The sequence below is a fragment of the Metarhizium acridum genome (assembly GCF_019434415.1).
Source record: "Metarhizium acridum strain ARSEF 324 chromosome Unknown scaffold_347, whole genome shotgun sequence".
Lineage (NCBI taxonomy): Eukaryota > Fungi > Ascomycota > Sordariomycetes > Hypocreales > Clavicipitaceae > Metarhizium > Metarhizium acridum.
Genome location: NW_027094028.1, coordinates 199432 through 226458, shown reverse-complemented (window position 1 = coordinate 226458; position 27027 = coordinate 199432). Strand labels below are relative to the sequence as shown.

The 27027-nt window shown below is 46.2% G+C and overlaps 9 protein-coding genes across 9 annotated transcripts; 2 read left to right on the top strand and 7 right to left on the bottom strand.

Annotated features, from left to right (window-relative positions):
- Window positions 1–67: 67 nt before the first annotated feature.
- On the bottom strand, window positions 68–2248 carry J3458_015183 (uncharacterized protein). The gene is made up of 4 exons (XM_066120711.1): window positions 1804–2248; window positions 1568–1688; window positions 809–1493; window positions 68–747 (listed from the first exon to the last, which is right to left on the bottom strand). The coding sequence occupies exons 1-4, from the start codon at window positions 1870–1872 to the stop codon at window positions 390–392; spliced, it is 1233 nt and encodes a 410-aa protein (XP_065974303.1). The 5' UTR covers window positions 1873–2248; the 3' UTR covers window positions 68–389.
- A 2546-nt stretch (window positions 2249–4794) lies between these two features.
- Window positions 4795–5223, top strand: J3458_015182 (uncharacterized protein; the record flags this gene model as incomplete). The annotated part of the gene is made up of 1 exon (XM_066120710.1): window positions 4795–5223. The coding sequence occupies one exon, from the start codon at window positions 4795–4797 to the stop codon at window positions 5221–5223; it is 429 nt and encodes a 142-aa protein (XP_065974302.1).
- A 307-nt stretch (window positions 5224–5530) lies between these two features.
- On the bottom strand, window positions 5531–7738 carry J3458_015181 (uncharacterized protein; the record flags this gene model as incomplete). Its single annotated transcript, XM_066120709.1, has 4 exons — window positions 5531–6186; window positions 6248–7311; window positions 7370–7476; window positions 7550–7738. The coding sequence occupies 4 exons, from the start codon at window positions 7736–7738 to the stop codon at window positions 5531–5533; spliced, it is 2016 nt and encodes a 671-aa protein (XP_065974301.1).
- Window positions 7739–8998: 1260 nt separating this feature from the next.
- On the bottom strand, window positions 8999–10762 carry J3458_015180 (uncharacterized protein). Its single transcript, XM_007817808.2, has one exon. The coding sequence runs from the start codon at window positions 10530–10532 to the stop codon at window positions 9147–9149; it is 1386 nt and encodes a 461-aa protein (XP_007815999.2). The 5' UTR covers window positions 10533–10762; the 3' UTR covers window positions 8999–9146.
- A 1176-nt stretch (window positions 10763–11938) lies between these two features.
- J3458_015179 (uncharacterized protein) lies at window positions 11939–13898 on the top strand. Its single transcript, XM_007817809.2, has one exon. It carries the CDS (start codon window positions 12309–12311, stop codon window positions 13776–13778), a length of 1470 nt encoding a protein of 489 aa, XP_007816000.2. The 5' UTR covers window positions 11939–12308; the 3' UTR covers window positions 13779–13898.
- Window positions 13899–14273: 375 nt separating this feature from the next.
- On the bottom strand, window positions 14274–15467 carry J3458_015178 (uncharacterized protein; the record flags this gene model as incomplete). The annotated part of the gene is made up of 1 exon (XM_066120708.1): window positions 14274–15467. One exon carries the CDS (start codon window positions 15465–15467, stop codon window positions 14274–14276), a length of 1194 nt encoding a protein of 397 aa, XP_065974300.1.
- Window positions 15468–17961: 2494 nt separating this feature from the next.
- On the bottom strand, window positions 17962–18336 carry J3458_015177 (uncharacterized protein; the record flags this gene model as incomplete). The annotated part of the gene is made up of 1 exon (XM_066120707.1): window positions 17962–18336. One exon carries the CDS (start codon window positions 18334–18336, stop codon window positions 17962–17964), a length of 375 nt encoding a protein of 124 aa, XP_065974299.1.
- A 343-nt stretch (window positions 18337–18679) lies between these two features.
- Window positions 18680–19060, bottom strand: J3458_015176 (uncharacterized protein; the record flags this gene model as incomplete). Its single annotated transcript, XM_066120706.1, has 1 exon — window positions 18680–19060. The coding sequence occupies one exon, from the start codon at window positions 19058–19060 to the stop codon at window positions 18680–18682; it is 381 nt and encodes a 126-aa protein (XP_065974298.1).
- Window positions 19061–19818: 758 nt separating this feature from the next.
- On the bottom strand, window positions 19819–21758 carry J3458_015175 (uncharacterized protein). Its single transcript, XM_066120705.1, has 3 exons — window positions 20862–21758; window positions 20458–20794; window positions 19819–20391 (listed from the first exon to the last, which is right to left on the bottom strand). Exons 1-3 carry the CDS (start codon window positions 21606–21608, stop codon window positions 19883–19885), a joined length of 1593 nt encoding a protein of 530 aa, XP_065974297.1. The 5' UTR covers window positions 21609–21758; the 3' UTR covers window positions 19819–19882.
- Between the last annotated feature and the right edge of the window lie 5269 nt (window positions 21759–27027).

The window sequence follows — 27027 nt, the reverse complement described above, 5'->3', positions numbered from 1 at the left end:
TGAGACAAACGTTGGGAGACGGGAGTAGACCCTCATCTTCAGCTTTAATATTGATGCTTTTCAACGCTTCCCTTTCTAATTTTTATATTTTCTAGTCAATTCCGCTTTAACATCGGCTTGATAAATTAGCAGACAGAGCCGTCTGACTGGCATACAATGAAGCAAGACAAGCCATCCCAATATGTAGGCCTAGACGCCGGCTGCGTAGGCAGAAAGCAGTATCTGCAACAAAAGTCACAATTACCGCCCAACCCATAGTTAATTTTACCCCTTTCACCTAATTCTTGACAGATGGCCTCTTGGCAGCCGTTTGATCTCCCGCCGCTCCTTCTATGATATTCTCGTCAAGGGGTAAGGCCTGCAGAGATCGTATCCGAATCTTGCCACTCCTAGTCCCCGACCCGTCCATTACCCTTCAGACTATCCTGCAGGTGAGCCGGTACCAAATTCGATTGAGACAAGTTAACCAAATCATTTTCACTGCCCTCATCAGCAATACGTGAAATGCTATTGCGCCTGTAAAAATTCCTCGATGCGGGAGATGACGATCCACAAGAATCCGGCTTGAATGTCTGAGGATACATGCGCATGAGTATGAGACGCAAGGCAGGCAGGCAAGTGCAAATAAACCCGACCGACACCTCAATCGTGGACCAAAAGACGACACTCCATTGATCCCAGGTTGGGTTGTACGAGTTGGCGAAATGGACCAGAGACTTGAGCCGAAGCATGGACACAATGGTAATACTTGTCGCGCAGTCAGTTCACCATGTCTTGAGATCCAAAGTCCGACAAGGCAAGCACTTACATGGCTCCGGTTAAAAAAATAATGGCCGCGGCGACTTTCTTTTTCCAATGCAGCCTGAGCCTCTTCAGCTGTGTTAGCGGCAGTGCAAACAGCCAGATATCTGCCACGACGCCAATAACGCCATTAGCCCATCCCGAAGCATTTATATCGATGCAGTGTCCTGTAGTTGAAGGATCGCCGTCGAACTTTTCCCAGTTGTACTCGACCGGCGTGCATTGTAGCACGGTTTTCAGGACAAAGGCCAGCGCGCAGGTGATGTGGAAAGCCACAGTCACCCACAGCAAGCGCCGAATTACAGTCCCCGGGAATATGCTGAGGTAAAACAGAGTAAGCGACACCTTGATGAGCGTGATCAATGTCAGGTATAAAACCTCCATGACGTAAAAGTAGTGGCCAAAGTCGAGCAACATGGGTATATCCAGTGTCCAGACGTCTTTCCCCAGCCCCGTCGGAGTCAGAAAGAATACCTGAATGACCACGCTGGGGATTCCGACAACGAGGGCGGCCAGGATTGTCCAGTCGTCCAGACCAAGTCTCTTGCTGGTGCTGAGGTACTTTTTGAAAAATATTCGCATGACGACTAGCCCGAAGGCCATGCTTCCCAGCAGAAAGTTGACGACTCGAAACTCGAGGCCTCTATCTCTGGTTGGTTCGTTGCATAGTGTCGATGTCAAGTTTCTCGAGACTACGTGTGCAGGATACCGTTAGTTGCAGTCTACAAGCAACTTTAGCATGCGAAAGGCAGAGGCGAGCACTTACAGAGCGCATCCGACAATGCACATGATTGAAACACGCACGCCCCCATCGCAGAACTGTATCCTCCATTGTGGCATATGCAAGTTACGTTGGCGACGTCGCATCTTGCGGCAATACATGACGACTGTCCAATGGTTGCATGTTAGCGACAATACCGTTCATTGATCGCGCCTACCCGAACAAAACATCTCGCGGAAGTTTGACAAGTCGTATAGCAATATTTCGGGAATGCGACTCACAGCACAAGCCGGCAGCTGCGTGACGTTGACAGCAGAAGCCGCGAGATGCACAATCGAACCAAACTCCATATGGGTGGAAGCCCATACTATCCGGGTACGGACCGGGAGTTATACAGTCGAATTTATTGTCGTAGTTGTCGGCGTGTATCCTGCATGGCCGTCGTCGCCTAAATGCTCTTCATCATCGCCGAATGTTTGTATCCTGTCCTCAATCGCGTCACTAGCTGTGATGCCGTCGTCGAGGGTACGGTCACGAGAGCCGTCGAGATGCGCGACTTTTTCAACGGTTGGATGCTTGTATGGATCGAAAAACGTACATGAACTGCTGACGGATGGGACGTGGCATTGATTTCCAAGACAAAATCAGTAGCACGCAGGTCTCAGTCTTGTTTTATTCGGATGAAATACCTTGCCGGGTTAGAGTTCCATGTACATTGACCCGTTTACACAGCGCGACGGTACAGCGGGCCAAGAAGAGCAGGGAATATTATCTCCTCCCTTCCAATGTCAAATACTTGAGCCAAGACGTGACGACGGCAACCCCGGCTAAAATTAGCAGTGGTAACTTGCCGTTTAGCGCTGCCACGGTACGGAGTATCACGGCTGACATCCCCGGCAGCCCGTCGATCGCACGGTCCTCCAGACTTTGGGGGCCTGGTAGCAAATCTCTGGGGCATCTCTGCCACTAGGGTCTTTTGATGTCTTGTGATTTCTCGTTTAGTAGGCGAGTAGTTACGTGGTTGACTGGCAGACCGTCGTACACTAGACTTGACTGCTAATCTCCTATGGGATGAACTAGAGCCGGCCATGTCCTTGACTAGTTACATTGTGCCCTCTTGGAGGCAAGAACTATATCCCTTTAATACAAGTGCCCTTATAGGCCAGTGCTCTCATGCGATCGTGTTAAGCCTAGTAACTACCTTCCACTCGCATCCGGATATATCAATGATGTCTCGGTCGGAGCGTGGTAACAAGGGCCATTCCGTTCCGAAACTGGGGACAGCGCCACGTTAATACTTGTGGGAAACCATCCTGTTCACCACTTGGATTGTGCTTGGCCTATTCCGGCGTGTGAGTTGTAACATGCACGGAATACTCCGTGTTGTACGACTCGATTAAAGTACCCATGCAACCATGGCAGGCCAAGAGATAAATTATGTGGCAAATACCACCCCTGCGTCTGTCTCGACTCGAGTAGCACTGCTAAAGCAAGTCAAGTGTTGGGATCGTCGTTGCCCCGGCCCGGCTTAGCCGCGACTCTTTTCTCGGTACTCAACATCCCTGGTTCCTGGGTCAGAGAGGCGGATGGACCCCCCTGTCTCTGTTCTCCATGGGGATGGAAAGCCAGGAACATTGTCAACCGAAAGACCGGCTAGGGGAGCCAGGGGCCTCCAAGGCGGGCGAGATGGTGTGCATCTCCGGTCGTGCCGTCACCTTGAAACGGCCCCAATTTCGAACGGCCCCAGGTTAGGCAACCCAGCATATGTATAATAGGACTTGATGTCGACATGACTGGGTGGGACAAGTCGTACTTGCTTTTTCATGTCATACACTCACGCGGATAACTAAACACCCTTCCGCGTATGCATCATTTTTGGGGACTATGACAGTAACATCAAGATCAAACCGGCTTGAGATGGCTCCGAGTTGGGTCTGACATTGGACATCTGTTATACTACCTCAGTTCCTCCTTCAAGTTGATGAGTAACCGCCGTCTACAAAAATTGCCTGGCCGGTTACCGACGAGTCCAGCCTTGGACGGTCCGTAGCTGTCAAGTTGACAGCAAGCACATGGTCCCATTGGCTTTGTGTCAGCTCGTCTAGGGGCGGCTCGGCCAGAATGTCCGGGACGCCATGGTGTTGGAGCACCCAACTTCGGATGGCCTCGCTTTCTCCAGTATCCATCGCAAGGGCCGTGGCTTGAATTCCTAGACTAGAGAGGTGCTCAGCAGTGGCCTGCAGCGGCTTGGGTCAACGAGCGATGAGAATAACAAGCGCTCCAGCCTTGCCGAGGGCCGTGGCCATCTCGCGTCCAATGCCAGAACTGCCTCCGGTGACGACGGCCACGCGTCTGCAAGGCCAAACAGGGAATGGAGGTATTGGGCGCTGGCTTGGAGACTGCTATTCATGTCGACATCTTTTTGCAAGTAGATGGCTCGGATGAAGCATGCCCCAAGTCTGAGACGGGTAGCTCACAGTAATTACTAATAAGACGAATGAATGATTGTTGACTCCCGATCTCAGTCACTAGTCACGCCAATCGACTGTTTTTCTTGCGATTTTCGCCGGGGGTCGACTCAGCTGATTTATCCAACCACCCCGTCGTGAATCATTCTCTAGATGCCACGGCCGACATCGGCAATAGTCCGACCTCTTTCAAATGGCAGAAATGGCAATTTTCGAAAATGAATTGCCATGTACAATCTGCAATTGCTACGGCCGCAACAATATTGTTCCGGCCACAGCACGCTGTCACAGACTCACCACAACACGTCAATGGAAGCGTTTTACATCATCGCCACCACAACAACGGCATTACCAATGGCCCATTTGGGTCCTTGTCCTTCGATATGAGTGCGCCTGATCTCTCACAGCACTTTTCAACACATGAGGAAGCTTTGCAGGCTCTCCAGTGTTCTCAAAAGCTTCCAGGGGTTCATCGTCGTTACTAACGGATACAACTATTCAAGGCAGACAGGCGCTCGAATTGCCACAAAATTGCAGTGCCGATCAAGCGGAGAATACCACAAGTACAGGTACAATCGCGACATCTAGAAAACATCTACCTACAAGTCAAACTGCCCTTTCCGAGCCGCAATCCAGTATAGTCACGATCCTTCAACATTTACAGTCAGGATTACCAACCCAAACCACTCTTGCGAGAAGCTACCAGATATCGCCGATTTGAGCGGAGTCCGCTTATCAGGTCAACTGCGAACTCGGGTACGTCGCGAGCCCGACCGCGATACTATACAACGACGCCGAGCCCCCATGAAAAAGGCCACCACAGCCTCTCAACCAACAGCTTCTGCAGGTAGGATCCGTGGCAATGAACAAAGATTTGGGGATCGAAACGATGAGCTTGCTCAGCAGCAGCAGCAGCGCAGCATGGAAACAGTGCCGTCAACGCCGTCTATAACATCGCCAGGCAGAGGCAGCGGAGACTCGGGCTTCAGCAACAGCGTCACAATCTTCAGGGCAATCACCACCAGCTGCAACAAATGCTCCGAATCCAAGACTCGAACAGCTTATGGAACAGCTTTTGGAGCAGACAGCCGCCCTCACAGCCGCAGCTCAACAAGTATCGGCGGCGGCGGCAACGGTGGCAACCGCCGCTGCAGCATTAAATCCACAACATGCTCAATACACAGCCCAACAGCCAGTTTGGACATCACAGCAGCCTCAAATTGCTCACTGTAGCTTGCATCCGCCTGCGAGGGCACAAGTAACCCTGAATGCGTATAACTTTAATAGTCCCTCTAGTAATCAGCCCCCAGCAAGCAGTCAATTTCCTCAACAGCCCCAGGCTTCTGCTTATCGGGATCCGGAACAACCCTGACAGAAATAGACGTCTTTAAACTCTCATAAAAGCACCGAGAGTTGGATATCACGAAGTGTTGAATTTCGCCAGCTGCGCGTTTCTGGTTGGACTGGGCCTGCATTTTCCAGCCACGACAGGACGTCTCTTGTCCCTCACCTTCAGCACGACCCGAGACCACGAGGCATTCTACACCCCCATAAAATCCATTGAAGGCTCCTGAAATGTAAAGTCGCTAAAGTCTGTAAAGAAAAACTCGTTGGGCATACCCGTGGCGCCCATTTCAAAGAGCGGCCCTGGGGGTTCTTGCGCCGCAACATCCCCTGCAGAGGCCGATGCTGTCATGCCGGCATCTTTGCCACGCTGACGGGGCCAATCGGCGCCGCTGTCAGCCAAGCTCTCCTTTCCGTATTGGACTGCGAACTCGAAGAGGCGTTTTTGAAGGCCATTGGCGACCCGACGAAGCGGGTGTGCAGAATTGAGACGAATGTTGATCAATGCTGAGACGACAGCGTTCAACATGCGGTAGTCTTGCTCGACATTGATTTCAAGCTGGTCGCGGTGTTTGATGCATAGTTCGAGGAGCAAATGGCCTGCAAATGATATCATGATGTGAATGTAGCTGGGTACCCTCCAGAGATTGCTGAGAAGTCCGTCGGCGTCCAGGATCATCCGGAAGATGGCCACGGCCGCGTCATATGCCATTCGAGCGGCCTCGAGTAGTGCGTCTGAAATCATTCTTCCTTGCAAGCCCCGGAACACATGGTGTCCGAGGTATAGCTTGCCAAAAAGGTAATGGAGCTGATATGCCAATGGCGGGAATTTTCCCATTTCAGGGCTCGCATCTAGACATGCTCAAGTCAGCACTTCTCATGTACCGCGTGGCCGTGGCCATGTACAACTCACGGAATTTTGGACGGAACTCGTCAATCCACGCATCCAGCTCAGCAGAGAACTTGAGAAACTTGGCGGCTCGAGATTCCGGAACAGGAGTAGGGTACTCGGACCCAAAGGTCCGCTTTATCCTCGCCATGGCCAACAGTAATGAGGACTGCGCAACAAGACGCTGGTCATGGTTGGTGCATGCTTCGCTTTCCATGTATTCCCTTCTTCTTTCGAGCACGTCTAGATGCAGCGGAAGAAGACTTTCACGGTTGTTGAGGATGGCTTGGTGCTGGTCGCTCATGAACATGCCATACCATAATCGGACACAGTCGCGGGACTGGTCCTGGTCGATATTGCCGTGATTGGGGCTTGGAAAAGTGTTTGACAACCCACTGATGGCCTTGAAGATGTGCCGATGGAGCCTCACATCGCCAGCACGCCTCACAGCGTCACAGAGGAGAATCCTTGACGCGCCGGGGAGCCAAAACGAACCAATCAGCAAGGCACGAATATGCTCGACATCCTGCCGCTCGAACAGAGTGGTGGCTATGACATGTCTGTATTCGCGATAGCAAGTCTCGAATAAATGGCCATAGTCTACTAGGTGAAGAGAAGAGACTGTGCAGATGGCTGCAATCAATGCCGGAGACCCGTCTCTGACACTATGGGTTGTACTGTGCGTTTTGGCGAATCCGTACAGGATAGGATCCATTTCAACAAAGTAGTGGTTGACCAGCACCTCGGCATCCTCAATTGTTATCAGCCCCTTGCTAACAATATCAGGTTTCTTGTACGAGCGTGAAGCCGAGGCAGCGGCAGGACCCTGGGCACTAGGTTCAGATTCGGGCTTGGTAAGATTGGCATCGATGGGGGCAGGGACAGCGGATGGAGAGTTGTGCTGTGACGGCTCATATAGTCCATCTTCACCGTCATCTAAATCACCATCTTGGACTCCTGGCCCAGTGCTAATACTACTGAGAGCCGCCGACTCTAGGGGCTTTGGCAGCTCTAGTCCGAGCTGCTGGCACACAGTCTCAAGCGTCGCATGAACTTTGCTCAAATCTCTTCCCAAAACGGCAAGTTGTCTGTACGGATTAGCTTCATGACATGATGAGAGGCGGAAGAAGAAAGGGCGTAGGATACCTTTGGTCAAGAATAGAGTTGCGCAGCCCCGTGTTGATGACGCATTCTATGTTGCGCCTTTTGCATCGTTCGCACGGCGGACGCTCCGTTAGAAGCTCGCATTTGATCTGAATCAGTGGACAGAGTTATGCGTCAGTTCCATGGTAATTGCCAACAGAGGAGACATTGGTGCGGCCACACTTTTTGCTTGCGACAAGCAGCGCAAGATGTTATGCGCCGCCTTGCCAAGGATGTGTGAGACAGAGCTTGGGAGCTCGACACAAGGCGTGGATTCTTGAGCGCGTTCTCGGAGGCATCGCCAGGAGCCTCAGGCGCCTCACGGTCCACCGCTTGGGCTGTGGAAATGGAGGCAATGGACCTTTTCGACATTGTGTGTCACGCCAGAGCAGTGGCTTGATGCTCAGGCCAGCAGTTGCCAACATGCGATGACGTTGACAAAGCCGAGACAATGAATGTGCTTGGGCGTCTCTTGCGCACAGCATCGACGCTAGGCAGTAATCGGGATTCTAGCGCTGCGAAAGTGCCGACATGAGCTACGCAAGCATAACGGCAGTCTCGGATATGCTGACATGTTCAATGTTAGCTACCGAATCACTCCATGAAGCCACACGTTTCGGTTTGAATTTGCAGCCCACCAGACAATTTTGTGGGTGGCTTTGACTTACTAATAGTTAATTAGCGGTTAGTTTGTTTATTCTAATGCGACGATAATAAGCGCGATTATCGTATTTTATTATATTATTTTATATTTATATTCATGTTTTATTTTTATTATAATTTAAATAAAATAAATTTAATAATATTTAAAATTAAATATAATTCTTATAAAAAATTAACTTTTTATAGTAGAAAAAGATTCACTTATAAACTTATTTAAGAAAAAAATAAAATAACGGGCTAGATAAAGGGTATCTAGTAAGTTAGTAACACTATATTTTAGCCGTACCTAGTAACCTAGGCTAGGAAATTGTAACTAACCACGTAAGATACTATAATGTTATATTTGTTATGGGCTTAGGTATAGCTAGTATATTATAATATTATATATTATATTATATACCCTTTATTTAGCCTATTTTTTTTATTTTTTAAAAATAAGTTTAAAAAAAATAAGGTAATTTATTTTTATTATAATAGAGAGATTAAAGTTTATTAAATATACCTATATAAGTACTATAATCTAGTAAAAATATCCTAAAACTATTAAGGACTAGCTATACTATTATTACTATACTACTATAAGTATACGTCTTTAGAAAGTAAGAATAAACTTAAGAAGAAAGAGAAAGAAGAAGAAAGGTTCCCCCCTTTTTACCCCCTTTTATATCCCTACCTAGCCCGTAGATTATCCGAGCTAGGTCCGCGCTGCCTCCGCATCGGGTTCGGCCTAGGCCCGAGCTGCCAGCTCGAGCCCATAACAAAAACGCTAAATATATAGCTATAAATTTTAAGGAGTTACTAATATATAATTAATATTATTTCTTATAGGTAGTAGAAAATAGTGATAGGTATTATAGCAGAGAATTCAAGGTCAAATTAGTCTAGTTTATAAGCGAATAAACGAGTTTTAGTCTTATAAAAGAAGATAAATTAGGAAAATCTAAGAAGAGGGGAAACTATAACCAAAAACACGGTTACACAATCATAAAGAAAAAAACTGTAATTTATTTTTATCTGGTCTATTATAGTTAGGCTCAAAGAGTTGACGTCTTTTAATTTAGACATATAAACACGCCAATAAAACTATAGTCTCGCACCTTATGCTTTCCATGTCTGATCAAGCTATATTCGCAAAAGCGTAGTGGAGAATATCCAGATCCATATCTTCGTCTATAATGTCAATCGTCGTCCCCTCTTCCTCGCTTCTCTTGGAGGCTGTACTATATGGCGTCTTGACAAGCACAGTCGAGTGCATGAGTGATGAGTCGGGGTTGCGTACGGGAAAGTCCCAGCTCCAGTCCTCGTGTTGTAGATATTGAACGGGATCCTGTGCCTGAGGGTCGTATTGGAACACACGATTCTGATAGAGCCACTTTGACATGGGGACTGCGTGGCCTTCCTCGGGCAGAGCAGTCTCATTGAGCTTGTAAAATTTGGGTCCCTCTTGACTCGACGCCCAGGATCCTAGTTTCCTATCAATGAGCTCCATGGCAATTTTCCCCAGGAAGTGCGCATAATCGGGATTGCCATTCTCACCGCGATACATACGACAATTGGTGTGCCACAAAGGCCAAGCCAGCGGGCGGAGGAGTGTGAGCTCATAGTCGGACACTCTACCAAGATCTCCGTCTTCCATTTTCTGTATAATCTCATCCTGCTCACGTTCACAGTATTTGCCAATGTCGGCAAGACTATTCCGAGGCACCTGCCAGGGCAGAGTGCCAATCACGTCTCGGTCTCCCGTTGTGTGGTCCCATATGCATGCCAAGTCAACTGCGGGAATGACTGGCGACTTGCCGTAGAATGTTGCTTGGTATGTCCAGCTTTGCAAGTCGCATGTGTGGTCCGCGGGGCAGGTGACCTTTCTGCCCTTCTTGACTGCAACCGATTCTTGATCACTATTCTCAGTGGTATCTGATGTAGACGAGTCCTCGGTATGCGTCGTTTCCGTCGACCATTTGCCAGCGAGACCAAAGCTCAGCCATTCCCCAAGCGGGCCAAGGGAGAACTCGGCGCCTGCCTGCCACGATGACTGCTTACTCTTCGACTCCGAGGCTCCATACGTGGCTCCTTTAAAGGTGGTCTTGGTCTTGGTTGTGGTTTCTTCCGTCGTGTACACCTGACCGCCTGACAAGGATTTGATGGGATTGGCCAGAATTCGAACTTTTATCGCTTTAGTACTGTCAAGCGCGCGCTGCGGATGGTGTGCAAAAAAGCAGTCGTTTTCCTTGTGTTTCTTGTTGAAATATAGACCACTGCTGGGCCACTTCGCCCTGACGTCCTGCATGAGCCTCTTGACTCTTGCAAGCCTGACCTTGCCCTCCCTTGACTCGGCAGCAGCCGTCCCGAAATATTCCGGGGTAATCACAAGCCTCTCGTCCCTCGTGTGCACGCGTGGCTCATTGTCCAGGTCGGTAGGCGCGGGCGTACTCATGCCATGGACAAGCCAGCCCTGGGCGCCTATAGCGAGCAGGAGAGACAGAAGAATCTCCCTAGCAATCATCTTGGCACCAAAAGTCTATGGGAGGACGGTGGATGCCTGAAGGAATTGACGGAGTGCAATCTGCGGCCCGAAGCAATATATCGGGATCAAGGAGGTAAATAAACGAGCCAATACGTGGATAAGTAGCTAGGCAAGGAATTGATAGTGGTTACTGGACTGTGCAACAACCAGAGACAACCGCGTGAATATATATACTTGTGAAGCTGCTGCAGATGCTGCAGGCAGACGAGGCGATAATACTCCCATTACTGATATAACACAGGGTTCAGTTCTGAATACGAAGAATTGCAATCGTGACGCATTTGTCCCCACCACTTGAATCAAGTTTCGACCATAATTGATGATGCATGCGGCACCAAGCAGGCTCCAGTAATACTACGGTGAAGTATTCTCTTTTCACACCTTCCGTGGCCTTTCAAAGCACAAACGATAAACCGTGTTCCCTTAAGCGAATATCAAATTCGCCTTGTAAGCTTCATTTCATCCTCATTAACCAACATTATGCAGCGGTGTTCCATCTCATGCCCAAATAAAGCTCATCAAGGAGGTTTCTGCACAGTTGTCCGTCGCCGGTATGTGTGTGTGTATACCTAGCGAATGGCACGCCAGGACACGAGAGAAAGCCTATGTTTACTATATCTTTGCATATATATCGAGTCCAGTTCTCCCCTCTTTGCTTCAATAATACCCCACTCATCATCAGTTTTCATTTAAGCGAAGCCAAAATTCACATGTGCAATATCAGAGCAGTAATAGCTGCCCTCGAGGGCTAACGTGTGCAAAGTAACGCCTCGTCATGTATTCACGGCGCCGGGAAGATGATACGATGTGCTATAATATGCCATGCTATAATGTGCCATGCCAAGTTCATCACAATGGCTTCTTTCGCTGTAGGGATGGACCGCGCTCTACAGTCCAGTCGGTCAACATGTCATCGACCCAGACTCAGAGGTGCCATCATCTCCTTCCCACCGCTGGCCTTCGGGCAGTGAGCTATTTAAATTGACAAGAGAATATAGAAACGATATCATCTGCGGGTTCTAATGGCGATTTCTTTGGCAGTGCTTATCCAGACATCACGCGATATATGCCGCGCTTATTGTGTAGCCGCATTGCAACCGGATGATTAACGCAGGATATCCCTGACAACCCATCATCAACGCGTGATGCCGAGGGCCCCTTGCAGTGCACCTAGTATCTCTTTAGCTGCGGAATGGCTTGTGGAGACTCGCTTATGTAGGAAAATTGTGAGGGAGAGAGACCTCAGTCCGCAGCCAAAGAGATGTATGCCCAAGGTGGGCAATCTAGGTGGGGATTCGGGAAAACATGTCTGGTCTTGTATTTTTGTGTGTCAATATCTTGTGGAATATGTGGGCGGCGGCTTGGCAATCACTACACACGAGCTACGCCGAGCCGGGCTTTACGCAGCACCGGTCTACCGTCACCGTCTAGCATGGAAGTTTTTATTGTCTGATGCCAAAACAATGGTGCCAGTTCACCGAGGCAATGTATCATTACGGTGTAAGCTGGGTGCTGCACATGCACGAGGGTCCAGCTCCTCTGGAGGTCCATGAGTATAAATGTTGTCAGTTTCCCTCGGGTAGTCTTTGATTTCTCACCAAGCATCGTTGCTCGTTTCTTCACTCACCAGAACTCATCACCTGTTTGCCCCTGTCTTCTTCTTTTTACTCGCCATCGCTGGGCCTCTCCAGCGCACCAGGTACTGTCTCTCCCGTGACATATACATAGCAGCACCGCTCAGTACATGTCTCCGACATGATCCCGCAGCGATATCTCCTCTCCCTCCTACTCTCCCCGGGCATGCACGGTCTGGTCGTCCGGGCGAGTCCTGATGACGGAAGCGATGTCGCGGGGACCAATCTCAATATCCTCGAGGAGTCCTTGTCGGAAGAGGCTGGCACAACCATTGAAGGCAGGGAAAGGATTGCTCAAATCAAAGGGTTAATGCAGCAAGTTGCGAGCCGAACTCTACCTAACGCGAATATATATTGGGACGAGAATCGCGTAGGATACGAAGGGTGCTTCTACGCGCGGTATCCCATGCGCCAGGCTGATGTTGACCAAGTCGGTGTTCGAATCAAAGCCAAGGACATTGAGGACTTGGACAGCGGAGATGAGTATACAGTTGAGCAAATCATCACCACAGTCAAGAGTGCAATCAAGACTCAAAAGTCTGATACCTCTATGTCCGACCAAGAGAAGGAATCGTGGGAAGCGGGCGGTTCATTCAAACTTGGCCCCCTCAAGGGACTCAGTCTCGGGGGCAATCTCAAATACAGCAGCGCCGATACCACCGTCAGAGGTACGACCACCTCCTTCACCAATAAGGGAACCGATGAAGACAAAATTGCACAGACGTCGCGCGATGTATTCAAATGCGAAACAGGCCATTATTGCCGACTGCAATTGTGGACATATGAAACGACATTCAAAGGATCTGCACCTCTGGTCCCAATGATGAGAACTACATGCGTTCTTGAGAACCACGCATACACCATGGACAGGGATCGCAACTCTACAGGGAAAATATATGGAGGAGTGATGGAGCAGATTCGGAGACGAGGCGCCTGGTGGTACACGGGGAAGGCAGGCAGATATCAAGACTGGATTCTTGGCCTCCCGGAGAAGATTAAAGTGTACAAGCCGCGGTCATCCCTCGGCGATGCTGTCTATTTCTTGTACTGGGGCTTCCCCTCAACCTGTTACGCATCCCATATCGTGGGCTGCGGGGTTGCTGGTGAAGATGTTGGCATGGCCAGTCTTCATGGCAACATGCCTTGGTGGGACCAAGAGCACTCCAAGTACTACAGAGTTACGCAGGAGGATGGCTCGCCAGCAACGCTGCCCAATGTACCGATTCCGGTGGATGGCACCATGCCAAATTGGCCGCGGCAGATCAGTTGGTATGATTTCGGCCCCGAGGACGAGCGTGACTACCTGCTACCCGTCGGTCCCCAGCATGATGGCGGCAACATGCCGAGCTGGCAGTGGGCGAGCCGCGATGCTGGAAATCTCGACGGTGTCTACAATGTCGAATTCTTGCAAAAGAAGCCATGGAGCATGAGCTTTCCCACGCGCAATCCGGATGGGAAAATCATGTCAACTGTCGTAATTGTCAAGACGCCTTATGATGATGCAAATGAGAAGAGGGCAGAACGCAACACGACGTCAACAATTCAGGTTCTCCATGAGAATATCGACCTTGATTTCGCAGACTATCTCTAGCAAGATAAATCTGGAGCCTAGCAAGTAAGACTAACATTAGTTTAAGCTACTTTTAGGAAATACATGTTAGTATAGATCCTAAAATAAAGCTCTAGCTTCTTTTCATAAAGAAGTATTATATAATCTCTACCATAAAGTAATTTTTCTTATATTATTACAGTTTACTAATAAAGCTAAGCCTTTGTAAGTAGCAGGTTTATCCAGTTTTACACACTATATAGTTGCGAGAAACTCTTTATAAACATTCTCCAACAGTAAGATATAACTCTCTCCCTTATGGTAAGCTACCCAGGAATAACCTTGGTAAGTGTTAGTTTACACTATATCTCAAGGTAGAGTAAAGTATCTGCACCCTCCCTCTATTATTTAGTGTTTGTAGTTCGCTTAATCAACTCCCGAGTAGAGCCCTTACGAATATAGTAAATACAAGTGTATGTTATATTATATTATATTCTCATGTATTATATTTATAGGCCCAAAATACCTATAAATGTATTACAGAACCTCCAAGACCCCCCTGTGCCCAGTCTCAGCAGCCCAGAACAGCATTGTCCGACCCAGTTCATCTTTCGCATTGACATCAGCGCCATTATTGGGCAGCAGAAGCACTATGGGCTTGAACCAATGCCTCACGGCAATCCGCAGCAGCGTCTGACCAATCTCGGTCCTTGCGTCAATAACGGGCCACCGTGCAAGCAGCAGCCAGACTACATCCTCGTGCCCTGCATTGGCAGCGCAAATGAGGGCCGTCTGATCGTATGTATCCGTAGCTCCCTTGTCCAGTAGGAGTCTAACCACGGCCTCATGCCCATTCCCAGAAGCCCAAATAAGCGCCGTCTGGCCGTATCTTGAACATCTCGCGTTAATATCAGCTCCCTCCTCAAGTAGTAGCTCAACCACAGCCCCATGCCCTTTCCTTGCGGCCCATATAAGTGACGTCTCGCCATAGGTACGACATCTCGCATCAATATGAGCTCCCTTCTCAAGTAGTAGCCTAGCCATAGCCTCTTGTCCATACCTGGCAGCCCACATAAGCGGCGTCCGGCCATCGGCATCTTGCATATCAATCTCCGTTCCAGTCTGACTTGCCCCTTGTACGATAACGCGTAACAGCCCTAGAAAACAACGTCCTGAAATGATGTGTAACGCACTTGCCCCTTCTATGCGAAAGTCTACCAACCAAGCCGCTACTTCCTGGGAAACCTTGGCCAAATGTCGCAAAATTGTTTCCGGAGGGCAGGCAAAACAGTCGAGGAGAGCTTCCTGAGAGAAACCTCTCTTCTCGCTTTCTTTTCCGTGTCCCACCCAATTAGTCGCGGCATATTTTACCAGAGGAACATCAAACCCCATAACTGCGTCGCGGACTATGATCTGGGTTATGTCCTTCATTGCCAGGTACCGTACGCAGGATCTAGACAGCTGATCATCTGCGGTCCCGACGACAAAATCGGATTTGGACGTCCCTAGAGGCACACGGTGAAGCTCGGTGGCCATCATCAGTCCTTTCTCGACAAAAAAATCCTTGACGGTTTGGTGAATGAACTGAGCTATTTGACCTGCTGTGACCTCAACAAGACCGCGGCTGAGCGTCTGAATTTGCCTTTTCACGCCCTCGTCATCGGGTTGGCAATCTGGAGAGCTCGGGCAGTCCTGTAACGACGAGTACGGGCAATCGGCTTTAATAAACATAGCCCATCGCAATTCGGCTATTGACAATGGCCACGTGGTAAGACAGATCCATTTGATCAAGCTCTTGGGGAACCGAAGGGATGGCGGCCTCAATTCCTTTCAATACCACACCTCCAGGTCAAGTCTAATAACCTGATGCACCATCAGTGAAGCCCATAGGAAAACGCCGTTGGCGCGTTTGGTGATCAAGTCCGAAATGGTTGGTGATATCCATGAAAGCTGATCTTTCACGAAATTGGATATGTCCGTTTCGTTTTCCTCCTCCACGCATATCTCGAACACACTATCCAAGGCCAAAATAGGGCAAGGGCGACATGTGAAGCAGACGCGGAACGGCCTGGAATCGCTGGACTGGAGACTGTCAAGTAAGAACTTGAATCTTTGGGCTAGTTTATTCGCATCCTCTTTACCACATTCATCTAGCGCGTCAACGAATAGACAGAGTGGTCGAAGCTTTAACGCTTTTAGAAGCGAGGACTGAAAGAAGCCGCGTAACTCCTTGGGATGCCACTGTCACTTTTCGCCTGCCCGACCAACAGTCTCGCACCGCTGTTTGAAAGTGTCGACAACATCTGACAGTGCGTCAGGCATCTCGCGGAGCTGGTAAAGGAGCGACCTATAGAAGCCTAGTGGCATTTTCTGTAGTTCTGTACCACGGCCGTGGAAGAAGAACAAAAGAATCAAGGGCTTGTCTCCAGTACCGGGTCTTCCTGCTGCCTTTTCAGAGCGTATCGTAGCAACGTCGACTTCCCAGAGCCGGGCTTGCCCTTGATCCAGAGCAGACCTCTATTGTCCTCGGCCCAGCCCGTATACATTTTATGCCGAGACAGCCACTCGCCTGTTCCTGCCCGGGCAGCATCAATATCGTTTAACCGATTGTCCATCTCTTGAAAGGCTAATGATCTCCAGCAATCCCGCACCTGAACCGGGGATTCACCTATGCCTGCACAATCTGGTTAGTTGCGAAACTGCAGGCCCTTCCGTTAGTGGCATTCTCCCCATGATACACGGCGTTATTCACCGTCCCCCCAGGAGCATTGATCTGACTCCCATTTCCAAGCTTAGTATACGCTGAGTTTTTGAAAAAATGGCTCATCGTGAGTCATCACCTATCCGAACCCAATTAAACAGAGTAGCAGCAAAAAAAACATGTACGATGACTTCACAATGTCGTGCAATTCAGCGGAAGAAGTGCCGAATATCGCGCGCCTTGCTCAGATACTAGCAGCGAGGACTCGACCCAGTGGTATGCGCTCTTGACAGGGAGAGGCTTCTTGTAACCGAGACACACGATCAACCCCAGCCAAAGTATGGGATGCAGCGAGAAAGTTGCTTGAGGACATGTAAAAGCAGTGAAGCGCTTTGCTAACTGCGCGAACAAGAAATTGCGTCCTTGCCCTTTGAAAGCGGAAAGAACATACGCCGTAAGGCACCCACGTCGAGCAGAGAGGAGACCCATTTGGCACCTTTCTTTGAACACCCTTGGATAAAATGAATAGTAAGTTGTTGCAGTGCTAAAGGAGACCGGTCCAGGTCAAGAAAATGGGTAGCACGGACTGGGCCACAGCCAGCGCCGAGCCTGTATGATTGGGCTGTATGTATCTCTCATTGGCTGCTTCATGATAGCGGATTGGTGGCGACGTAGGCCAACCAGTCAGTATGAGACTTGTGTCTCCTGAATATGTTGCGTATAATTGACTCGCGGTGGGCGTCGAAGATTTGTAGTGGTGAGCTATTAATAAACATCCAAAGCCGGTGAGTAGCCCGGTCAGCCAGCAGCAGAAATAGCAGCGGTCACACAGGTTCCCAACGAAATGAGAAATAAGGCTTCAGGATGGGCTCGACTCAGCCGAGATGTGTCAAGTGTGCCTTGCCTCCTGTCACACGAAAAGATACCAAGACCTGGGCGTGGCCACGCTCCAGTAACTATTTGGTGTGCTAGGCAACCCCCCCCCCCTTTTTTTCTTTTATGCTGTGCGACACCTTCCATTGGCATTTAGCAGTTGTACTCCGTATCCCGTAACGATCTTCGTACTTGTGCTTGTGAAAACAAGCCTCCCAACTAGCGAGAGCCCCGGAACGGACGAGGTTGTGTTGATGTATTGTAGTAACAGAGCGCAAAAAAAGCACTGGGCTTGTGTCGCTCGCAGCCAAAACTGGGCCAGCTTGTTACATGAGGCATACTTTTTAGACTCAGTCTCGCATTCTGTTATATAGGACTCTTGTTATGTGGCTGATGCTGCCAAGGCACCTGACAGCATGTTTTGATGAAATACAGAGCACGCTGCGAGGTACTCCGTAAATCCGAGACATACACAGAGTACAACGTTGCACATTTTCTTGCTAGACTCAATACTCGGCAGGGCGTGACTATCCAGACTGAATACACGAACAACTTCCCATGCTACTTCACCATCAAAGCCCATCTCGTAGCAAACGACATGCTTTCAAGGAGCAGTCTTCCGCCCCTCGCCACACTCATCCGTGTCTAGCATCAGGGCTGTTGCCAATTGTTCAGCGTGCCCCCAGGCGCGTTGAACATGTCCCCGGTCCCGCTGTTGTGAAATGATAGATTGGTGGGCTCCCTGATGCGGCCTTCATTCTTCGACCGTGGTGCTCGGCGGGTGGCCGGGTCCCTGATCCATTTATACCATCTATCCAGCTCGCCAAGCACCCTCCTGTATCCGTTGTCGTCTTCGGAGCTGAACTTTACCATGTCGCTGTGGTTGGCGTGAATGCTAATTGCATTGTACCCTTCAAGGGTGGCCGAGTTCTTGGGGACGACTTTACCGACCACCGGCATGGGAAGTTCTTCATAGAAGCAGGTGACTTTGAGATCACGGCACTTCTGCTTCTGCTCTCGTATCATGGACCAGAAGTTCTCTTAAACAGACTGCAGGTGGCTGTCTTCTGTCTCCAAGACCTTAGCAGGGACCTGTTGGTAGACTTGACAGCCCCAAGAGTCCAAGCCGGTATCTTGGCCCAGCCGGCCATCCAAGATCCCCGGTGCGGAGTTCCCATAAATGCAATGCCCCTTGTGCAATGGAACACGTCGTTGAGATGCTCCTCGGGGTTGTTTCGGGAGAGCAGAATGGCTTCCTTGCAGATGAGCCCCCCGAGGCTGTGGGCGACGAGGAGCAGCGGCCGAGAAGAGGCGTCGGACAAGGCTCTGTCTGTCGTCAGGTCGTTCAAGAAGTTGCGCGCATGGTCAGTTAGCCCGTTTTGAGATGCGACCGATCTACGCACAGATACGCGTCGTACCCGTACGTAATGATGCGAGCTTTGCCGAGTTTCAGCGGCAGCAGCGTCTGTGGCCAAGGTGCGAGCTGGCGACCAGCAGTCCAGGTGCTGTTCCGATTGCCCGTCAACCCGTGAGCGAGGCAGATGTCGACGAGGGCATCGTGGCAGTCATGCAGAGCTTCTACACCATCCGGAAACGGCTGGTCAGGAGCGTTGCAAGACGACGGCCTGGAGCCTGCCTGGCCGCCTGAGGGCTTATAGTCGACGATGGCTGCCTGCGCTTCATGGTTGCGCGCATTGCCGCTAGACAGGCGCTGGTTACGAAAGGAAAGCTGCGACCTGAACCTCTCCATTGAAAATATAGTTATCCCGAGGCAAAAAAGAAGAGTGATGGCGGCCCCTAACAAACAAGCCGGCTTATGATGTGAGAGACGGCTTGTCGCCACATGGAGCTGCCCCGTGTGAGTTAAACAACGGGCTTACTGCCCACCGGTGCCGGTTACCGTTCTCTATGCTGATTTTGTGCTCCCTCGTCTATGTGACATTCTGCGTCGAGCCTGGACACAGAAAGTGGTGCTTCCCTGGACATCAGTGTTTACGTGTATCATAATATACGCACAATACACACTTTCCTGCTTGGTTGGGGATGGGGGGAGAGATGCATGTGATCTACCAGATATATTGGTCCAGTTTACTCCGCAAATGTACCAGACTCCAGAGTTGAACGGCCCGATCCTAGCGTGCCATTCATCTGTGATACCATCTTGTCACACTGATAACGGTGTACTACAAGACAAGACAATTCGGTGGCGTGGGCCATGGCTGGTGTTGTGTGATCAACTTGATGTTGAATCATGTAATGACAGATGGAAGACGACGTGTTCATTCACCATGTTGCTACACGGACGAATCAGACTCGAACAACGGCCCTCTTGCGTCTGCATTGCTGCGCATCATCCACAGCTAGTAGACATCTTTCCGCCTCACATGCCACTTCTGAGGGTGCGCTCTTGCTCATTTGTCATAAGACAGGGCAGGCAAAGACTTCCAATGTGTACGGTGTGCCATGTATACAACAATGGTACCAAAGGCTTCGGTGTTTATGGCTTGGTGGAAAGAATCGGTAATTTCTAAACCAACAATGTCATAGAGTGTAATTCTTCAAAATAATCCATCTAATAAATATATCTGAAACCCACTGGACCTCGCCCTGTAGAAGTCCCGTTTGCCGCCGCCTCGTCCTCCGCCTTTTCGAGCTTCCTATTCTCCCACTTGTGGAGATGGCGCAAGATCAATGCCAGCACACCGACCGAGAAGCTTATGACTGCATTGGAGCTTCCGCCCGGAATGTACTGCGGGCCCTGGTTCTTGTCATACATGTAGCTCCCGTAAATACTGGCCGTGTTGCCAATCATGTTGACAATGGCAATGGCCGCAGACCGCTTCACCAGCGGCCGCGGGAAAGAGTTGGCAACCCAGCCAACAATAATGGTGTACGCTGCCGTGGAGCCCATTGGCATCAGAAACATGGCGAAGAACCGGGCCCCAGGAGCTGTTGCGCCGGTGGCGATGGCGTTTCCGGCCGTGGCAATGGTCATGAGACAAAAGATGTGAATGGACTTGTCCTTGGTCTTGGCTGCGGTCCAATTGACCGAGATGGACACTAGGAATGTCGCAAACCAGGCTATGAGACCAGTCAGAATACAAAATCATCGTCTTGGGTCGACTGGGAACTTTTTGAGGGACGTACCTGGAACCGTGAGCAATAGCGTAATCAGAGGGTCGTATCCCAGGGTTTGCACGATACTAGGGAAGAAATACTGAAACGTCTGCGACAACAGACTCATGTGTGCCAAAAGAATAAAAAGATAAAGCCGGTAGTCTTTCAGCGCCAGCTTCAAGCCTTGCCAGACCGTCGTGGATTTGCCGTCGTCCATCTCGTTGATGTCGGCCAAGAGGCGCCAGCATGCAAAGGCTCGTTCTTCATCGCTCAGCCAGCGGGTTGTTTGAGGATAGTCTGGCAGGACAAACGCGGACAGAATACCAAAGCCAATGGTAACCACTCCTTCGACAATAAAAAGCCACCTCTGATCAGGTTAGTTAGCAACCAACGGCTCCAGAATATTGCGACAGCGCGCATAGAAACATACCCACCCGGCAATCCCATGCGCACCGCTCAAGTCCTTCAGAACGCCGTATGCAATGAGCCCCCCAAACATATTGGCAAGTGAATTGCCAGTGTATAGCCAGGCCACTCTGCGAGTCAGTTCGGCGCGGGTATACCATGACGACATGAGAAAGACGGCGCCAGGGAAGAAGGGTGCCTCGACGAAACCTACGCCAAGACATCACAAGGGCTGTCAGCCATTCATCTGTGAATTCCACAACATGCGCGGCCAGAGAGGGATGTCGCTCACCCAGAAAGAAACGAATGACGACAAGGTGGGCAAAGTTGTGAGCGGCGGCGTTGCAAGTAGACACGACGCCCCAAAGAGCAACGGCAGAGGCCAAATAGATGGAAGGGCGAACGCGAGTTATGATGATATTGGACGGCAGCTGCATCAGCAGATAGCCAACGAAAAAAATGGACGTGGCCAGATTGAAATCGGTTCCTTGCATCTCTAGGTCTTTTTCCAGAGTGCCCTGTCGGGCCTGCGCGAGGTTGGATCGATCGAGGAAGTTGAGCAAGTACATGACAATCAAAATGGGGAGCATGCGCGTGTCTATCTTTTGAACTAGCCTCTTGTCTTGGGCAGCAATCCATTCCGGGTCTTTGCTGGCGAATTTGCGAAACAAGTTTGCCTCTGCTTCACTTGCGCCGGGAACAATGTCCAGAGAGACCTTGCCAGGCAGTGAGCCAAGCTCAACCTGCTCCAGCTCTGTTCCCTTTGGCACCGTCATGGTTTGGCAAACGATGTCTTTCCAGCGTATTCAAGGGTCACATGAAGCGGGGAGGCGAGAGAACAAAGGCGTTGTACAGACTCGGGACGGAGAGTTGCGACGCACCCTCGGTGGCACTTATATACAAACTCTCTCCCAGGCGAGAATGACGACTTGGCAACTACCGGCTGAACAGCCAACTAACCTCAAGTGCTAGTACTAGTTGAATTTCCCCGCAAAGCCGGGTGTCCTAAGCGGAGCCGTATGTTGAGGGTGGTCACGTGATGAGGGTTCAGCCTCCCGCGATGCCCACAGCATCGCACATTCCCGGCTTGTCAGCCTTATTATTAGTTCAGCCAAGACAGTTCAATGCAATTGGTATTTCGTTAGCCTTACCTCCCTTCACAGGTTATAAGCCCTCTCGCTCTTAGAGCATTATTATAAACCTTATACTGACTCTTTCTGTCTTTATCTCCTAATAATTCGAGTGTTATAAGTAACGACTGAGGTTGTGGACCGTTTATTGTGGCTTACACATATAACCTACGCGTAAAACACTATAACTAACCGATTATAGCACTACTAAACGATAAGGATCTTAACTTATAGCATGCTATAAGCCTCTTTAAGAGACGAGAAGCTATAAAGAGCCTTATAAAACGTAAGAGGGACGAGAAGAAGGCTATTAAGAAGATTAAGGCCAGTAAAGCTTTTAAATCCGTGCCTAAAGCCTTCATTAATTATTAATAGCTTACCTTTCTTAAGCTTTATTATTAAAAAAAAATAATAACCGCTAGAATTGAACTTAAAACCTCTTTAAAACGGTAATTTACAGTAAATTTAGCCTTATTAAAGCTGCTACCTTAATTATACAGTTATAGCGAAAACACTAGTATTTAGCACTTTAACTTCGTAGTTAATACATTATTAATAACTATAATAAAAGAAAAACCCCCTCACCTAATAACTTTACACGAATAGTAGGCTAGAACTTAACGTTACTTTTATAAGTAACCGCCTTAGGCACCTAAAACTAATAATTTAGAGTTAACGCTAAAAAGCGGATTATTAGGGTAATAGAAATTTTAAAGTTATTTGCTCTATTTAAGTTAGTAATAATAATATAATACACGAATAGGGAGAGTAATTATATTAAGGGGAAACTAAACTAATGCTATTCACGAGTTATAGCGAAATTACGGCTTACTAATATAGCCTTTAAGAGCCGTGTGCCCTTAACTTCGCTTTTACTGTAACCGGCCGGTAATTACAGCGACTTTTAATTATAACGGTGAAGTGCTAGCTACACTTACCGCTATATTAAAAGACATTAAAGCTAGGTTTTAAATAATTGGCTGAATATATAATACCTAAAGGCCCTTATATAACATTTAATAACATCGTAAACTGTATAGTTAAATAATAGCTGTTCGTTAACACTAGTGATTTAGGTGATAATTAAAACAACGACGATTAGATATCGTATAATATCTTAACGCATACTAAATTTTACTGTAAATAAGCATATTAGAGTAAAATTTAGAGACTTTTAAATCTATCTGAGATAACCTATAAGCTTATAGGCGGTTTTAGAAGATCCCGTGCTCTTTACGAGTAAACTTTAATAGAATGTTAGCTTTCTCTTTATCAGATAATACTATTACAGTAAATATTAAGGATTTAGTGGATTTAATTAATTACGATAAATGGAAAACTTTAATTGAGCTCGCAGCTCGCATGTTAGGTCTGCGAAAGATCATGCGTGGTGAAATAGAGTATTCTAAATTATTAGATGCTAGCTTTATAAAATGTAATATATTAATTTTCTCTATAATATCTTCACGGATTTAAAAGAATCTTAAAGCTAGAGGATAGACTTTAAATAAATTACCAGTTAAAATAATGTAAATAATTGCTAAAGACGTTAGTATATAGGCGGATATTATAATTATTAATGTTATTGCTTAACTTATAGCCTTTAACTGTTTTGCTTACGTAAAAATGCGTGACTAGCTAAATAAACACTAGGATTTATAGAATTAAATTAAGAGAAAACACCCTAATATACCTAAAGTTATTTAAATTAGAGTAATAATAAATGTAATTTAGAAGTTACATTCGTAATTATACGCTCTGTGGAAAATTAGCACTATTAAAGGAGATTTAACTCTTAAAGAAATGCTTAAAATGTTAAACTATATAGCTAATAGTAATTAAAACACTATAAAGATTGCCTTTATGCTTTAGGGTAATAGCCAGAATAGCAATCAAGGCTAGAATAGCAATTAAGGCGGCTATTAAGGCTAAAATGGTCGCAATAATAATAGTAATAATAGTAATAATAGTAATAGTAATAATAATAGTAATAATAACTCTAGGGGAGGAATTTCTAACCCATAAAACACTAGAGAGTTTAATAACACTAATAAGAATATTAAACTTAATTACGGTTATATGATTAAACCAGGTAAAGTTAAACATAAAAAGGATAAATGTTAGTTGCTTTATCTTAACTTAGCTCCTAAGAACTAAAAGCTAAATAGCTCTAAAAATAATAATAGGTTAAAGCCTAATCCTAATATTATAAACATTAGTAGAAGGTTTATAGGACTTACACTTAGTGTAAATACATTTAATCTTAAAACTATTCTTATTAATAATAGCTTAAATAGCGCAATTAATGTGGTCCTTTCTTTAGGAAACCTTAAACGAAACGATGTGATTCTTAACTTTAAATGTAGTAATTATACCTTTAATAACCCTAAATGGTTCACTTATTTGAACACATCTTTATGTGTAGATTATATGAAAGCCTATAATAGCGGATAACTTTAAATTAATAGCGTTAAATTAGTCCTTATCCCCGTGTTAGGTGGTATATTGGAATTAGTAAACGTTAACTACTCCTCGAAAGCAGCAGTTAATATAATATCTATAGGACTTTTACGTTCTAATGGAATTATATTTAACGGATTTAAAGATACACTTATATAACGGTTAATAAAGCAGCTTATTGCTAACTGCTACTAGACTTAAAACGTTATTATAGTAAAAATCACTTAAAATAATGTATAACACTATAACTTTACATCTCTTTTATTAAAAGCTATTATAGGATCTATTAAGTATAGCCTTCTTTATAAAAGACTAGGTTATACCAGGTAAGAACGGATCTTAAAAGTATGTAAAGAAGAGGGAATTCGCATTAACCAAGACTCTTTACGTAACTTTTATTATAAAGCCTATAATCTCGTAAAGGTAGACTAAATAGTTAATCGTTAACCTATTATTAAGGTAATTAGCTTTCTTTCTTATATTTACTAGGACTTCGTGGAATATAAGCCTATATCTTTTAATGGAAAATAATATACACTTCATGCTATTAATGTGAAAACACGCTTTTATTAGGTTATTATAACCGTTAATTAGAAGAAAGTTATACTAGCAATTAATACATGGATTAATTAAGCTAAAAACCTTAATAGTAGCTATAAAGTTCAGGTATTAGCTTCTAATAACGCCTAGGAATTCATTGGCAAGAAACTTTAAGAAGTTTATAACTCTTAAGGTATTTATTATCGCATAGGTGCCTTAAATACGCCGGCATATTAAGGCATAATTAAAAGAGCTAAATGAACTCTTATAGAGTTAGCTCGTGCCTATATAATTAAATCCAAATTGCCAGAGGCTTTATAGCCTTATGCGGTTTAACACGTAGTAAAAATCATTAATTTACTTCTAATAAATAGTAATTTAAATAACAAGTTACTAACTTAAGCCTTATATAATAAGCTTAGTCTTAATATAAAAGCTATAATTCGTAACCTTTAAACATAGGGATGTATCGCCTACGTATAGATCCTAGATAGTAAGAGAATTATTACAGCTAAAATAGCATTAAGAGCTATTAAAGGCCGTCTTATTAGCGTTAAAGGAGCGACTAGCCGTATTTATAATGTTTAGTTACTAAAAGAGAAACGCGTTATACGTGCTTATAATATACGCTTCTTTAAAGGATAAAGCAAAGAATCTAAAAATAATGTATTAGAATAATTTAAGTATAAAGCTAAACTTATTAATCCTAAATTAACTGGTAAAGGAAGACGCATTTACATTATAGGTGTAAACTAAGTTAATGAGACAATTAATACTATAGGAAATAGCAATAAAAGCTAAGCTAACGCCGCGTCGTCTATTAATGTGGGTGATAATAATGAAAATAACGATAATAATAATCGTTCTAAGTAACTAACATTTTCTACGCTGTCTTTAATACTAAGCGAAATAAACGAACGCTTCTTTAACGTAAACGAAGACTTTAATCTCCCTCCTCCCGCGCTAAAGGCCTAAATTATTATGGAATAGGAGGAATTTATAGTCCGCCACTCTTTACGCTTAGGCACTTAACGTGATTATCTTTCTCTTTAAATTAGTGGAAAGAAATAAGCCTATCCTAATGGCTTTAAAGACACTCGTTTTTTTAATTTAGCAGTTAAGCATATTAATAATAATGTTTATAATAATGAACCTAATCTCTTTATTTTATATAGCCTAGCATTAATTAAATAAATTATTAATTATAAGTAAGACATTCTAAAAACTTAGTTTAAGGCTATTAAACGCTACGACTACGATTTCTTCTAGAAACCGGCCGAACGAAAAGAAGTTAATAGACTTATTAATTAAGATGTATATGAGCTTATTAAAGCTTTAAAAGAAGTAAAAGTGCTCCTAGGGTAATAGGTTTACCAGGTAAAGTATTTAATTAAAGGAGAACCTTACGCGAAAGCTCGCTAGGTTATTTAAGGTAATAAAGTAGGCAATATCTTTAATAACCAAGATCTATACGCTATCATGGCATATTTAATGTTTGTATGAGTGTTTTGCACTATTATAGCCGTATTAAACTTTAAATAGCGTTAATGTAATGCTATTATAGCGTTTCTTAACTTAAAAGTAAGGTAGGAAATCTATGTTAAATAACCTTAAGGCTATAATAACGGTACAGGTAAAGTTTACCTGCTACGTTAAGCTCTTTATAGCCTTCTTATAGCTCTAATATGGTGGTTTAAGGACATTAATAACGAATTTAAGAAGCTAGGCTTTAAATAACTTTAAGAGGAACTTTACATCTTTCTTTAGTGTAACAAAGTGCTCGTTTTACTCTACGTTAATAACATTATTATTACAGGACTAACCCTTTAAATCGTTAATGAAGTTCTTACGGCTTTAAAAGAATGTTTTAAAATTAAACGATTAGGCGATGTTAAATAATTTCTTAGCCTGGAATTTAAACGTGATAAAGGTAATCGCACTATTAAGATTTATTAAACCTTCTACGTTAAAGGACTGCTTTAGAAGTTTAACATTAATACGAAGGCTATAGCGAAGTTACTATGGCCTCTAAATGCAGATATCCCCTTTAATTAAAAGGACCTTA